This window comes from Halichoeres trimaculatus, unplaced genomic scaffold (genome assembly GCF_033239565.1).
Source record: "Halichoeres trimaculatus isolate MK-OKI-2021-1 unplaced genomic scaffold, fHalTri1.1 fHalTri1_scaffold_4, whole genome shotgun sequence".
Lineage (NCBI taxonomy): Eukaryota > Metazoa > Chordata > Actinopteri > Labriformes > Labridae > Halichoeres > Halichoeres trimaculatus.
In genome coordinates this window covers 4211806-4225172 of record NW_027437182.1, presented here as the reverse complement: position 1 = coordinate 4225172, position 13367 = coordinate 4211806, and the positions used below count along the sequence as shown (strand labels likewise).

At 39.3% G+C, this 13367-nt stretch overlaps 1 protein-coding gene across 2 annotated transcripts in view; it reads left to right on the top strand.

Annotated features, from left to right (window-relative positions):
• Positions 1 to 13367, top strand: part of exoc2 (exocyst complex component 2) — a 78935-nt gene that overhangs the window by 45578 nt on the left and 19990 nt on the right. The window contains exons 11-15 of one of the 2 annotated variants that reach the window (XM_074669085.1): positions 644 to 762; positions 9735 to 9845; positions 10187 to 10311; positions 12901 to 12969; positions 13095 to 13252. In XM_074669085.1, the coding sequence (XP_074525186.1) occupies positions 644 to 762; positions 9735 to 9845; positions 10187 to 10311; positions 12901 to 12969; positions 13095 to 13252 (582 nt within the window). Of the gene's footprint in view, positions 1 to 643; positions 763 to 9731; positions 9846 to 10186; positions 10312 to 12900; positions 12970 to 13094; positions 13253 to 13367 lie in introns of both variants that reach the window. The other variant, XM_074669084.1, reaches the window with a different exon arrangement.

Sequence of the window (13367 nt, the reverse complement as noted above, 5' to 3'; positions counted from 1 at the left end):
ATCATAATAATTGGAGAATCGCAATTTAAATCATATCAGCACACCAGAAATCGTAATTAGAATCAAATCATGATTATAGCATATCGTCCTACCCTAAGTTTTAGGACAACAGGACTTTATCCTGATTGGATAGCACAGGCTTCTTGTGTACAGGGCCTATACGGCAAAAACCTGGAATTTTATCAAGTGTTTTTGTTTTATTTTCAGTGGAAAATGTCTTTTTAGACTTAATATGAGCCACATTCACTTGACCAGTCCAGAAAAAAGTCTTATTTCAAGTTATTTCAAGACAAAATGAGGTCTGAATTCTGCCAGTGGACCAAGAGAAAAGTTACTCGTATTACGTTTTTCTAGTTACAAGCCAACTTCTGATTCAACTTTTCTTGTTTCATTGGCAGATTTTTTTTTACTTGTTACAGGCAATTCAGATCTCATTTTGTCTTTAAATAACTTGAAACAAGACATTTTTTCTGGTCTGAACACTTGAATGTGTCTCATATCAAGTATAAAAAGACAATTTTTCCTAAAATAAGACAAAAACACATGATGAGATTTCTGTTTTTTGCAGTTTTAATCACCTTCTCCTGCCTAAAGGTTAGTGACACTCACCACATTTTCTATCCGTGTGTGCGTACTTGTGCAGGTATCTGTCTGACCTCCACGCCCCAGGCGACCCGGCGTGGCAGTGCATCTACGCTCAGCACAAGTGGATCCTGCAGCTGCTGCAGAACTGCAGAGAGGAGTTCATCAGTGGCCAAAGAGGTAAGCGACACACACGTTGGATCATTTTACTCATGGGGAGAAAAGCTCCTGTGAAACTATTAGTTCATGTCATGTGATTCTGAGGCATCGAGGGGAAGAGAAACCCACAAACCCCTCTGTCATCCCAGCATTCCCCGCTCTGTCACCGCCCTCCCTGCCTGCCCTCCTCGAGGCCTGCATGTTTATTTTTACATGAACGTATGAATAAGATGAAAGTAAGGCAGCATTGGCTTTGGATTTGGGTTTCTGGGGCTTGACGTGTTGCTGCACACGCACACATACCGCCTCTCTGTCTCGCTCAAACACAGCCTGGCCCATGGATTGGAATAATTAACCCCAATTAAGCCGTTCCTCTGTTAAATCAGCCGGCAAAGAAATGCGAACGTGAAACCGTCCGCTCAGGAAGAACAGCAGTTCACCAACCACACACTCTTACACCCTCACTCGCACACAGACAGCCATACAAATGCATTGTGAGTGGGTGGCTAGTCACATAGTGCAGCTGGAACATAAACATGTCTAATGCTAAGGGTAACAGTGGTTTCCGGGGCTCTGGTTTGATGGATCAGGGGGGAGATTTGCTCCCTGCCTCTCCACGGCTAAATATCATCTTGATCATCATGTCAGGGATGGCCCCTTTCAGCCCACACATGCATTCCCCGGCAGAGCAGAGTGTGGCAGGAAGAGACGCTGATACAGCAAATCGAAACTTTTTAAAGAGTCAGAATATCATGAAGTTTGATATTTTATCTCAGTTATACACTTAAAATGTGTTTTCCAGGTTGATTTTGTGCATCACAGCCCACAACCAACATTTTTTTACAAATATCTTGGGGAAAAAAAAGATAATTACATTTTGTGTCTGAGTAAATCACGATTCAAACAGTTGAAATAATTAATACACTGCAAATAAGTGAAACATTATCAAGTGTTTTTGTCTTATTCTAAGTAAAAATTGTCTTATTACACTTGATATGAGCCACATTCAACCGGTCAGTCCAGAAAAATGTCTTGTTTCAAGTTATTAGAAGACAAAAATAAGGTCTGGAGTTTTTTGACTCATTCAGACCTCTTTTTTGTCTTTAACTTACTTAAAACAACACATTTTTCTGGACTGGTCAGGTGAATTTGGCTCATGTTAAGTCTAAAAAGACATTTTCTACTGAAAATAAGACAAAAACACTTGATAAGATTTCCATATTTTGCAGTGTGTCTTTCAGTCTAGTTCAGTAAACATGACCACAATCATGAGGAACAACACAAAGACAGTAGACCACAAAAGGTCATTGCTTTAATGCGTCAAAGCAAGTTTATGGTAGTTGACTAGAAAAGGAGTGTGTAGTTTAGAGAAAGGTGCACAAGCAACAGCGATGATCGCAGCTGAGAGACAAACGTCAAGAACTTTGAGAAGAGTTGACAAGAGTCACAGCGGGAAAGAGCCTACAGCTGTCACATTTCCAAAAACAAGATACTTCTGAGTTGGAGAAATAAGAGGCATTTTACCTCGACTACGGAGTAAATAGCTGTTGCTCAGGGGTCCAAAGTTAACAGTGAGGCTCTGCATTTTACCATTGTACATTTTTGAAGTGTTTTTGAAGGTATTGTGCAGCCAGAGTCTTCGGAGTAGAGCTATGAGGGACTGAAAGAATCTGAGTGGAACTGGGTGACAAAAGTAATATTTTTTTGTCTTTTAAGAGTCTGATCTTTTCTTGTCTTTGCCACCCGACATATTTTAAAATCCCTGAAAAAACTACACGAGAACAGCAGCTGTGAATCATCGTTAAACGTGATGTAAAGCCTCGTTTTTAACCTCGTATAACTAATGAAAACAAAACTTTTCAGAAAAAAGAGGACCTCAATACAAGGCAGCCAAATAATATCTTCAAATAAACACAACAATTGGATGTGAGAAACATTTCTACGGGGCACTTTCAACTTTTTAAAGTTTGACCACAGCCCATCTGGAATGACTGGGGAGACTGAGTTTTTGACCTATACAGCAGCCAGCCACCAGGGGGAGCAGTTTCTGTGGCGATCTCACTTTAAGCCGAGCAAGATGACATATGTGTTTTTATACAGTCTGTGGTCCAAATTTATCTTCTGGTTTGTTTCGTTCACAAGGAATGCAGAGGCACAGAGTGTTATCAGCTGCTGTTGCACCATTGTGTTTTTTGAAGTCCAAAGCCAACGCAAACATAAATCAAGAGATTTTCCAGCACTTTCTGTTTAAATATACTGACAAGCTTTGTAGAGATGCTGTTTTCCTTCTCCAGCAGGACTTGGCACCTGCGCACAACGCCAAAACTTTGACTCAGTGCTTAATTGACCATTATCCATTGGCAGACTTATATAACTTGTTACCAACAATTCACACCTCATTTTTGTGTTTAAATAACTCGAAACAAGACATTTTTCTGGACTGGTCAGTTGAATATGGCTCATGTTAAGTCTAAAAAGACATTTTCTGTTGAAAAAAAGACAAAAACACTTTAGAAGATTTCAGTTTTTCTAGTGTAAGGTGGCACGCCAGCAGTGCTATATGCAGATAGACCATCAGGCTACAACCCACTGAAAGTAATTTTACATAAAAGGAGCCCCAAAGCAAGTGTCGAGTAAACAATTACACTAGGGCTGCAACTAACGATTATTTAAGTTATCGATTAATCTGGCGATTATTTTTACGATTAATCAATTAATCAGAAAAAAAAGGATGTCAATGCATAATAGTAAAATTTGCAAAACCAAACCAGATGCTACATTTATAAAATATAACAAATGATATGAATGTATTGTCACTTATAGAATCAGCAGTTTGGGCAAAATAACAAAAAATATCTCGTTATGTCATCAGATTAAGAATTTAGTGAGCCAAATGTGTCCTCAATCTTTTCACCTGCAGGTCAAACAGTTCACCCCCTCTGCCCTACCACTATCTGTAACAGCTAATGCTAATGCTAACGGTAGTTTAATGAACTCCTCATGGTTTTCAAACTCGTTTCCTTCACCTGCCGGCTCGGCTTCTCCTCTGCCACGCTGATCTGTTTACATGTGACGCATACAGCCCCACAGCCCAGGTAATCTACACTCCAGTCCAGTAGGTGGCGATAATGCACCTTCAGCTAGTTACCAACCGCTAAATAATCTGACAAAAAGGAAGAAGACTTAAGTTTAAGCTTTCAGCTTAAATACTAAACTGTCAGACAAAAATAAAAGTTGGACAACTTGTTACTCTACATGCTATACAGTTTTAGAAATGTGTCTTTATATGAATTTTTTAATCATATTTGAAGAATCTGAGATGCACCTGTAGCCGAGTCTGACATGAAGAACACCCCGTCATAAGACAAAGGGAGAAACATTAATATATGAGTCTGTTTTTCTGCCTTTTGTCGCCACAGCAGCTGTCTCCTGTCCCCTCTGCTCTCACACCTAACAGAGACACCCTCTCTTCCTCTCTCACACACACACAGACGAGTACACCGACACACCTGGTAGCTATTTACCATCCCCAGCCTTCGCCACACACCTCCCGCCCAAGTTCAAAACCTGTGCCTCTCGAACCATCCCTCCACCCAGGCATCCCCTCAGCAGCCATCATCATAAAACCACATCCACTGCATTCCCCTGACCCCGCTCCGCCCTCCCTGTCCCCCTCACCGGTGCCTCACAGCCCCCTCCTCTGCTTCCTATCACATCCACCAGCTCGGTGTGTTTATAATTCATCTTTTATGCCATCGTCAGCGTCACACGTGGCACCAATAATTCCTCTCTGATAGACCAACCACGTCTGTGCTGACTGATGTCATTTTCCCCGTCTCTTGTGTTTCTCACTCCACAATATGAGGTCAGGGGCCGTTCTGGTGTATTATGATTCCATTAATTATCCCCTAAATTGCCCTAAACGTGAAATAGACCCATTCATCTCTGGAGGGAAAAAAGAGAGGCCTGAAGCTGGAGTTTTCTTGCGAGGAAGCAAAGCAGCACAAGTTGCTTCCGTATGTCTAAACAATCCCATCGTGCCCCAGCGCTGCAATCTGACTCTGCCCGATTCAATTATAAAGAGCAGTCCTCTTCACTTCCTGAGCAGCGCTTCTTCTGCCAATACCAATACAATTAGGAGGAAACTTTGTTCGTAGAAAAATAAGTTTGTTGGTGATCATTTGTCTGGGAAACATGCGGTTGTGATTTTGTGCTCAGTCAGATCCGCTCAGAGGAACGTGCTAAATATGACACTTCAGCCTCTGTTCTTATCATGTGTATCAGAGCTGAATGGTTTCATCATCAGATTTAACTTTTAACTCCCACAGAAACACAAACTTACTTTTGTTTTATTAGTACTGTCTTTTCAAATTGTCAAGAGAAGCTGTTGAAAATATCCAAGAGCCTGTGTGAAGATTTTTTGAGTGGTGTGAGAAATGTTGGAAGTGAGGTATGTTTTCGACCCCCAAAATCAGAAGTTACCATTAGTGACAGGATTTGTTATTTCTAACCTTTTGTTTTTTGCATTCTTTCTTTCTTTTAAACATACTTGTGTACAAGCATATGCATATTCACGTATGTACACAGAAGAACACCAGAAAAAGAGGTCATGGGTTACTCTGTACAAGAAAGCACATGTTTAAAAAAAGACTAAACACAAAATGCAAACCTATCTATACAGTCATAAATGTTTTTTTTTCCCCCGGTTAAACAAATATCCCATTTCTCCAATTGTTTTTAACCAATTCATTTTGTAGCCTTATGGAAAATGTCATTTTCTCTATTAGATATTGTTGTTTTACAATATTAATAAAAATACCAACAGCTGGGCTTTTTGACTAGATGCTAGCAAGATCTTTAGGAGATCAGTTTCTCTTTTACCCAGCAAACCAGGGAAATGTCCCAAAAAAGAGACAAAAACTGCAAAAAACTGAAATCTTACCAAGTTTTTTTTGTCTTATTTTCAGTAAAAAATAATCTATTCTTCTTGATATGAGCTGCATTCAACTGGTCAGTCCGGGAAACTGTCTTCTTCAAATTATTTAAAGATAAAAATGAGGTCTGACTTGCTTGTGACAAGTTAAAAAACTCTGCCAATGAAACAAGAAAAATTTGCTCAAAAAATTCCTTGAAACTAGAATAATGTCTTCATTTCAGTAACTTTTTTTTGTTCCCATGGCAGATAGTTTTCTTAACCCATTACAAGCAATTCAGACCTCCTTTTTGTCTGTAAATAACTTGAAATAAGACATTTTTCTGGGCTGATCAGGTGAATGGGGCTTATATTAAGTCTAAAAAGACATTTTCTACTTAAATATGACAAAAACACTTGATAAGAGTTCATTTTTTCAAGTGTGAATGTTGTGTTTATCGTGAAGCCAAGGGTTTTGGAATGTGTTTTTATATTTCCATTTTAACAAGACATGCACCAATCGATTAGTGCCGATTTTCTTAATTCTAGGGGATCAGCCGTTGGTCCATCCTTGCGTATAAAACTGATCTTATCAACCTACAGTAAGGTCTGACAGCCAGCCATTGTTGCTTTTTGCTCTGAGACCTAAAACTCAGGACACTTTGTTGGTTGTTTAAGTTTTTTTCAATGAAATAAGATTGGAACATCGAAGGTATATGCTGTCAGTTATAAAAAATAAAAAGTAAATATCGGTATCGGCCCCAATCGGTATTGGCAGGTCAGGCTTTTTAAAGATCAGTGATCGGCCAGAGAATTGTGATTGGTGGACCCCTAATTTTAATCCCTCTAACCACTCAAAGGGAGTAGATGTCAGGGGAAACAATATATTGGGATATTTTAGAAAGATTTAATAAACAGTTTTTTTTTTTTTACTTTTTTAACAGTAAGTAGTCACAGCAGGTGATAGATTTTACTACAGAAAGCAGACATGTGCATTTCCAGGAGAAAATCAGCAAAGATATGAAAGGTACCACTTGGTCCACAGGGGGCGCCAAATCATCACAAACACAAAGTTCCTTACAGGAGCTTTAAGGGCAGAAAATAAAACACAAAACAAACTAAAATGAAATCTTGAAAACATTCTTTAATAGATACATAAAATGTATAATTCAAGTCTTTTTTTATGGTAATCATTTTATTTCAATAGCATTTTTCTGTACAGGTAAAAATGTGCCTCACAAAACATCATCACAAGGCCTTGAGGTTCATTACAGGTTTTAAAGCATTGACTCACTTCCTTACCATCGCACAGACTAAAATGCTGCTGTCTCTGTACTTATAACTATATCCTAAGTCTGCTTCCACCGTATCTCCTCACCTGTAGTACAGCAAAGTGCAGGAACTCATAGTCTTCAATCACATGATCTTACTTTACTGTCTGTTTCCAGAGTCAGGACTGAACTTAGCAAAAGCTTCCTCAAGTTGGAATGATCTACAAAAAGACTTGAAACTTTACAAACTGTGCTCACTGGATGCTTTTAAACAGATCCTTAATGATTTGCAGGCAGACAGAGATGTTTGAGAATCCTGGAGGGATTCGTCATATTTCCGTGTTGTGTTTGGTGAATAATGTGTTTTTGTGTCTGTGGCCAGGACACTCTTGGAAAAGCAATTTTTGATCTCAACAAGTCTTTTTTCCTGCACTGGAAAAAAATGAAATCTTATCTAGGGGTGCACCGTTCACAATTTTCTGTCTGATCACCAATCACCAGTCTTTAAAAAGCCCGACCTGCCGATATCGATTAATGATTTTTATTCTTATAACTGACAGCTTATACCTTCAATGTTCCAATCTTATTTCATTGAAAATAATTGAACAAGGTCTCAGAGCAAAAAGCAACAATGGCTGGCTGTCAGACCTTCCTGGAGGTTTGTAAGATCAGTTTCATATTTAAGGATGGGCCGATCGCTGATCCCCCCAAAATTAAGAAAATCAGCACGGATTGATTGGTGCATGTCTAATCTTATAAAGTGATTTTGTCTTATTTTCAGTAGAAAATGTCTTTTTAGACTTAATATGGACCACAGTCTCCTGACCAGTCCAGTAAAATGTCTAATTTCAAGACATTATTTGAAAACAAAAATGAAGTCTGAATTGCTTTTAACAACTTTAAAAAAATCTGCCAATGGAACAAGATAATAGTTAATTTTATTACAAGTTTCAAGCAAAATTTCAAGGAAATTTTTCTTGTTCCACTGGCAAATATTTTTAACTTGTGCCAAAAATTCAGAGTGACCTCATTTTTGTTTTTAAATAACTTAAAACAAGACATTTTTCTGGACCGATAAATTGAATGTGTCTTATATCCAGTATAACAAGACAACATTTGCTTAAAATAAGACAAAAACACTTGATAAGATTTCAGTTTTTGCAGTGTGGTTAAATAAAGGCTAAATAAATAAATAAATAAAATAAAATAAAATAAAATAAAATAAAATAAAATAAAACGATCAAAGCTGAAAGGCATTCAGCGTGATTAAAAAATCCTAAAATTAATTAAAAAAAAAAAAAAAAAAAAATGGGTAACCAAAATAAAGACACTTAGATAGGATAGATCAGCAAAAATGTTGTCTGTTTATCTCTCAGTTATGCATTATCTGAGCTATCAATGATTAAAAAACACAACACATTTGATTCTTGGTGTTTGCTTCAAAAGCATGAAAATCTTATGTGTCCATTAGGAAGGAATCTGAAATTTTAATCTGGTTAAAAAAGAAAATATATTATCATTAAAGTCCAACAGTTTAATATACTGCTATATATCTGAAGGGAAGTGTCAATTAAGGAAGATACCATATGACTTTGTCATGCGTGCAGAATAATACAAATATTAAGAGTTTAATTTTATTTTGTTGATTAATTGAATATTTTTTTATATTAGATATCAACTGACAGATGGGGTATGTCAACATTTTGTTACATCCCTACTGATAAATAAACTCCATCCACACAGGAGTCAGCAGTAAGGTGTGTGTGCGTGTGTTTAGAGAGAAAGCAGGCGTGTGTGTGTGGTCGGGGTCACAGACCTCTCGGAGAACAGGAACTCATCCGAACACCGGAGAAGCTCCAGACCTGATGAGGAAGTGAGCAGGAGCGACACACATTGTTTGACTGTCTTCATCACACACACACACTCACTCACACACACTCACACACACACACAGGAGTTCCTATATTTAAACATTCAGACTTTCACCACGAAAACAACCCATGAAGCAGCGCGGCACAGACGTACACTCACACCTAAACCGTCTCACGTACACTTCTTGTGTGGGACAGCTGACACCTGGATCAACAGCGGCTCTCATCCCTGTGAAAAAACAGAAAACAGAGTCTGCACAGATTCAGAGGCGCTGTGTGTTCGTGTGCATGTAAGCGCTATGTGAGAAAGGCCATCCGTCCCCCCGTCGTTTAGATAAACTACATGTAGGCGTATTGCAGCGTTGCACGAACCCGTTCTTAAAAGTTTCATTTTCATAAGTTTGATTCTTTTGCAGAGCTGCACTGTTTCACTTTCACTCCCTTTTGTCAACTTTCACCCCTTTTTTTTTCGATTATCCTAAAGTTATCTCATAGACGCAGCCGTGAATAGTCTCACCAGCTGAGGTAGAGGTGTGTGGTTTTCCCTCCGCTGGAAAGCTTTCTGTTGCCATCTAGTGGAGCCGGGTTTCGCTCCTTGAGGATCAGGCGTAACCGAGCCCAGTGTGGCCGACGTAAACCCGCTTCACCCCGGCCCTCGCAAAGCCCGCAGCTCTGTTTCCTCACCCTGGAAACAACGGGACATTCTCTCAGCTGTGGGCCACGGCAGAGACGGATCAGAACACAAATAAAGAAAGGAGGAGAGGGGCGAAGGAGGATTGTTTGGTGTGAAAGCCAGCTGAGCTTACGCAGGAATGTGGAATTATGAAAATGGCTTATTTGATTATTTGATATCTGAAGTATGTGTTTCTCTTTCCTCTGAGTTCATTCTCATCTCTCTCCTCCCCCCGTCTCCTCCCCTCCGTGTTTCTTTATCAGAAGGTGTCGGAGCCTCGGGTCTGGAGGGGGATACCCGTCCATCAGCCCTCGGCAGACTCAGCCATACGGCGTCTCTGAAGAGAGGGGGCAGCCTGCGAACGCCGCGACCCAGCAGTGAGCACTTCACTCGTCACACCCACTCGCTCGGTGTCTAAGGGGGGCTTCCCTGTCTGAACCACACTCTGTGTTTTTGTTTGTTTGTGTGTAACACTTAGTGAAAAGCACGCTGCTTACTGGAAGCATAGTGTTTGAGAGTGATGCTTAGCAGAACTGGAGCATGTCTCCTTTGACTGTAAGACTATACACAAGCGGTGCCTGGAAGTTATGTATATTTTATACTATAAATGATCCTTCTATAACAAAAGTCCCCCCCTAGTTTCCAGCACCACAGAGGTCCAGGTATCTGTCTGTGGGTCTTTTTTTTTTTTACCAGAGTTTGTGCATCTTTGTTTCAGCTTCGGGCTTCGAAACCCCACAGCAGGTGCAGTTTGTGGAGAAGCTGTCCGACGTGGTGATTGGTCAGCTGCCAAACTTCTGGAAGCTCTGGATCTCTTACGTTAATGGGAGTCTGTTTAGTGAGGTAAATATCCAGAAACATCAACACTGACTCGTAAAATAGTCCAAAAATACATTAAACATACTTTTTTCGTCCCATTAATCACACACTCCTTTCCCTCTCTCATACCTGAGTCAAATTTATCTTTGCGCTGATTCCTTTCAACATCAAAACAACAGAGGGGATTTTAACATTTTTAAGTTTGAACTAGCTCCTTGGATTTATGATTCAATTATTTGACCAAGCAGCATCCTCCTGTCGAAAATATGTGTCATAACCCGGCTCAAACAAAACAAAAAGAGGAGATGAGGATTCACGAAGGAAAAGGATTCATTTATTCCAAAAGCAAATTAAACCAATTTATAACAAAAAATATGTGGTGTGTGAAGGCAGTAAAGTCAGCTGTGTACGTGGGGATGTGTGTAAAGGCATTTTTGTGTATGCAGTGTTGAGGAGTGTGTTACCAAACTGAAATAACGAGTGATGCCAGCTCCAGGCCCAGGTAAAAGGAAGAGGAACAGGAAATGGTTCCTTCTGCACTGGTTGAAGCAGGCCCAGGTGCCCCAGTTCATTCAGGACACGTCGAAGGCTAAAACAAAACGTGTTAGTCCCAAGACCACCAGCAGGGTCGCCACATATGAGACGATGCTGAAGTGCTCAAATCTGCTCGGAAATCTACTGGGACTTGCATTCACACCAAGGCAAAAAGCTGTTTTCACAGCAGAAATTAACCTTTACTTACAGCCTGGTTTGAAAAACATCTCCAGTCTGAATCACTAATTTCACTATCAACACACACTGTACATGGGGTCAATTTATTTTTAACTTGGTAGTTTAAAAGGTATGAAGATCAGGACTAATCTCAAATACAGATGTGTGTCAATTTTGGGTGTAAAGTTATGGAATGAACTAAACTATGAAATAAAGATGTGTCATTCTCTGTTGGTTTTAAAGAAAACTTTGAAATCTAAAATTATCAAAGGTTACATATTTTTACTGGTAAGCCATTATGTGTTTCAAAATAATGTGAAAGTACTGGTGTTTACTGTGAATTATTTAGTTATTCCAATGGTGGTGCAGGAGGGTAGGCTAAAATAAGCCTTGGGGCTTCAGCCTATCCCTTTTTCACTTGCTGTCTGTTTTCTCTTTTTGTATAAACATGGTTTTATTTTATTTTTTTGTATGTTAACTGAAATAAAGCATTCATTAATTCGTTTAAGACCTAAAGTTCACCCAATCAGAGGCACAACTCAGCTCACTTGACTTATTGGCCCCCTGTAGCTGTTTGCTCCCAGTATCGCCAGTTTGCTTCAAAAATCCATTTCAGAAACAGACGGGTTACTTAGGGAGACAACGACATCCATTAATTATACAGTCTATATATTTGATAATAACGATATTTATTAACTTTATAAAGCAATCCTAGGAAGTACTGTACAAAATAAAACAAACACTCAAAGAAATAAAAGAGAAGAAATAAAAGAATAGCAAAAGCGAAATGTGAGAAACTGAAGAAAGTACATCATATGAAAAGCTGAAAACCACCACCAAATAAAGGGAAAGAAAACATAAGAAATATATAAAGAATAAATAAATAAATGAAAATATTAAAACAGATTAAAATGACAAAAGATAAGAATTTAAGATCCTGCAGGTGTACTGTGAAAGAAAAAAGTTAGAGGTAAAAAAAATGCAGCGTTTTAACAATTAAAACGTAGTCAGCTCGAAACTATAGCACAGGCACATCAATGAAAATGTGTAGTTTAAAGAGATTTTAAAGAGACATGCTTTATTAAATGAAAATTGGTTAGTCTTTTATCGTTTGGGAGCCTTACTATATCACCTATTTTGTGATTTTCAGCTGTACAGCGAAAATACAGTTAAGGTCAAAATGATTAGCTCCCCCGTGAAATTTGAAGTTTTTCCCTAAAACTCCCCAAATTCTGTTAAACAGATCAGTATTTTTTTTCAACCCAGGTTCCAAACATCCCAGTTTTATTTGGATGCTTTTTATTTTACTTTAGGCACAGAAACCAAATGAATTTATGAAACACAAAAACCACCTGAGTGACAATGCTAACAGTTTGTAATCAGTCGATCTAATTCAAACTGAGGGTTGTCCTTCACTTTACACACAGGATAAAATCCTCAGCTCAGGCTTTGAGCTGTCCCTGGAGCTGAAAGCATCATCAACATCAAAAACAAGAGAAATCACTTTTGTCTGGACTCTAAAAAGAAATGTTGATGCTCACAACGCAGGAGAAGGATAAACACAGTTACCACAGCGTTGTTTCCAAGAGTCAAAATGTGGAGTGAGGAGTAGCATCAAGAAATTCAGAGACACACACAGTCCAGAAAAAGTCTGACAGAGGAAGACATGGATCTCAAACTGGTCTCTGGAAAGAAAACCAGAACAACTACCAAACTACACAAGTATATGACTTAGCCGAGTCAGGAACTGTCCAAGTGTCAAAGAGTGGGCCAAAACAACTGACAACTGTCAAAAGTGTTTCCTGGTCAGATGAGACCAAACCAGAGCTCTTTGGAGAAACATAGGAGATGTTGTGTATGTATTCTCTGTATAAAATTCTCCTGTTTTGTCTCTTCCTGCAGACTGGAGAAAAATCCGGACAGGTGGAAAAATCCAAGAAGAATGCTCGACAGCGACAGAATGACTTTAAAGTATGTGTCACTGACGCTGTTTACACCAAAACTTTATTTTGAGACACCTTCTCACCGCAGCTGTTTTCAGATCAAACACCACCTACAGTTAAACGTTTTACACTCATTTGATGTGTGTTTTATAGAAAATGATTGAAGAGATGACCAACCGGCTGGTGAAGCTGGTCCGTGGAGCTCTCCTCCCCTCCACCCTCCCTCAGGGGGAGCTGAACTTCTACGGAGGCTGGGAGAACAAGACGGAGCTGACTGGAATCTGGCTGACACAGATCATTCACACCGTCAGGTTCTCGCATTGATTGTTCCAAAACGTGTCTCTTTGATTCGATGCAGCAGTTGCGTGCTGCAGTTTGTTTCTAACGCTGAATCTGTTTGTTGTTTCATCTCCTCTCCCTAATTTA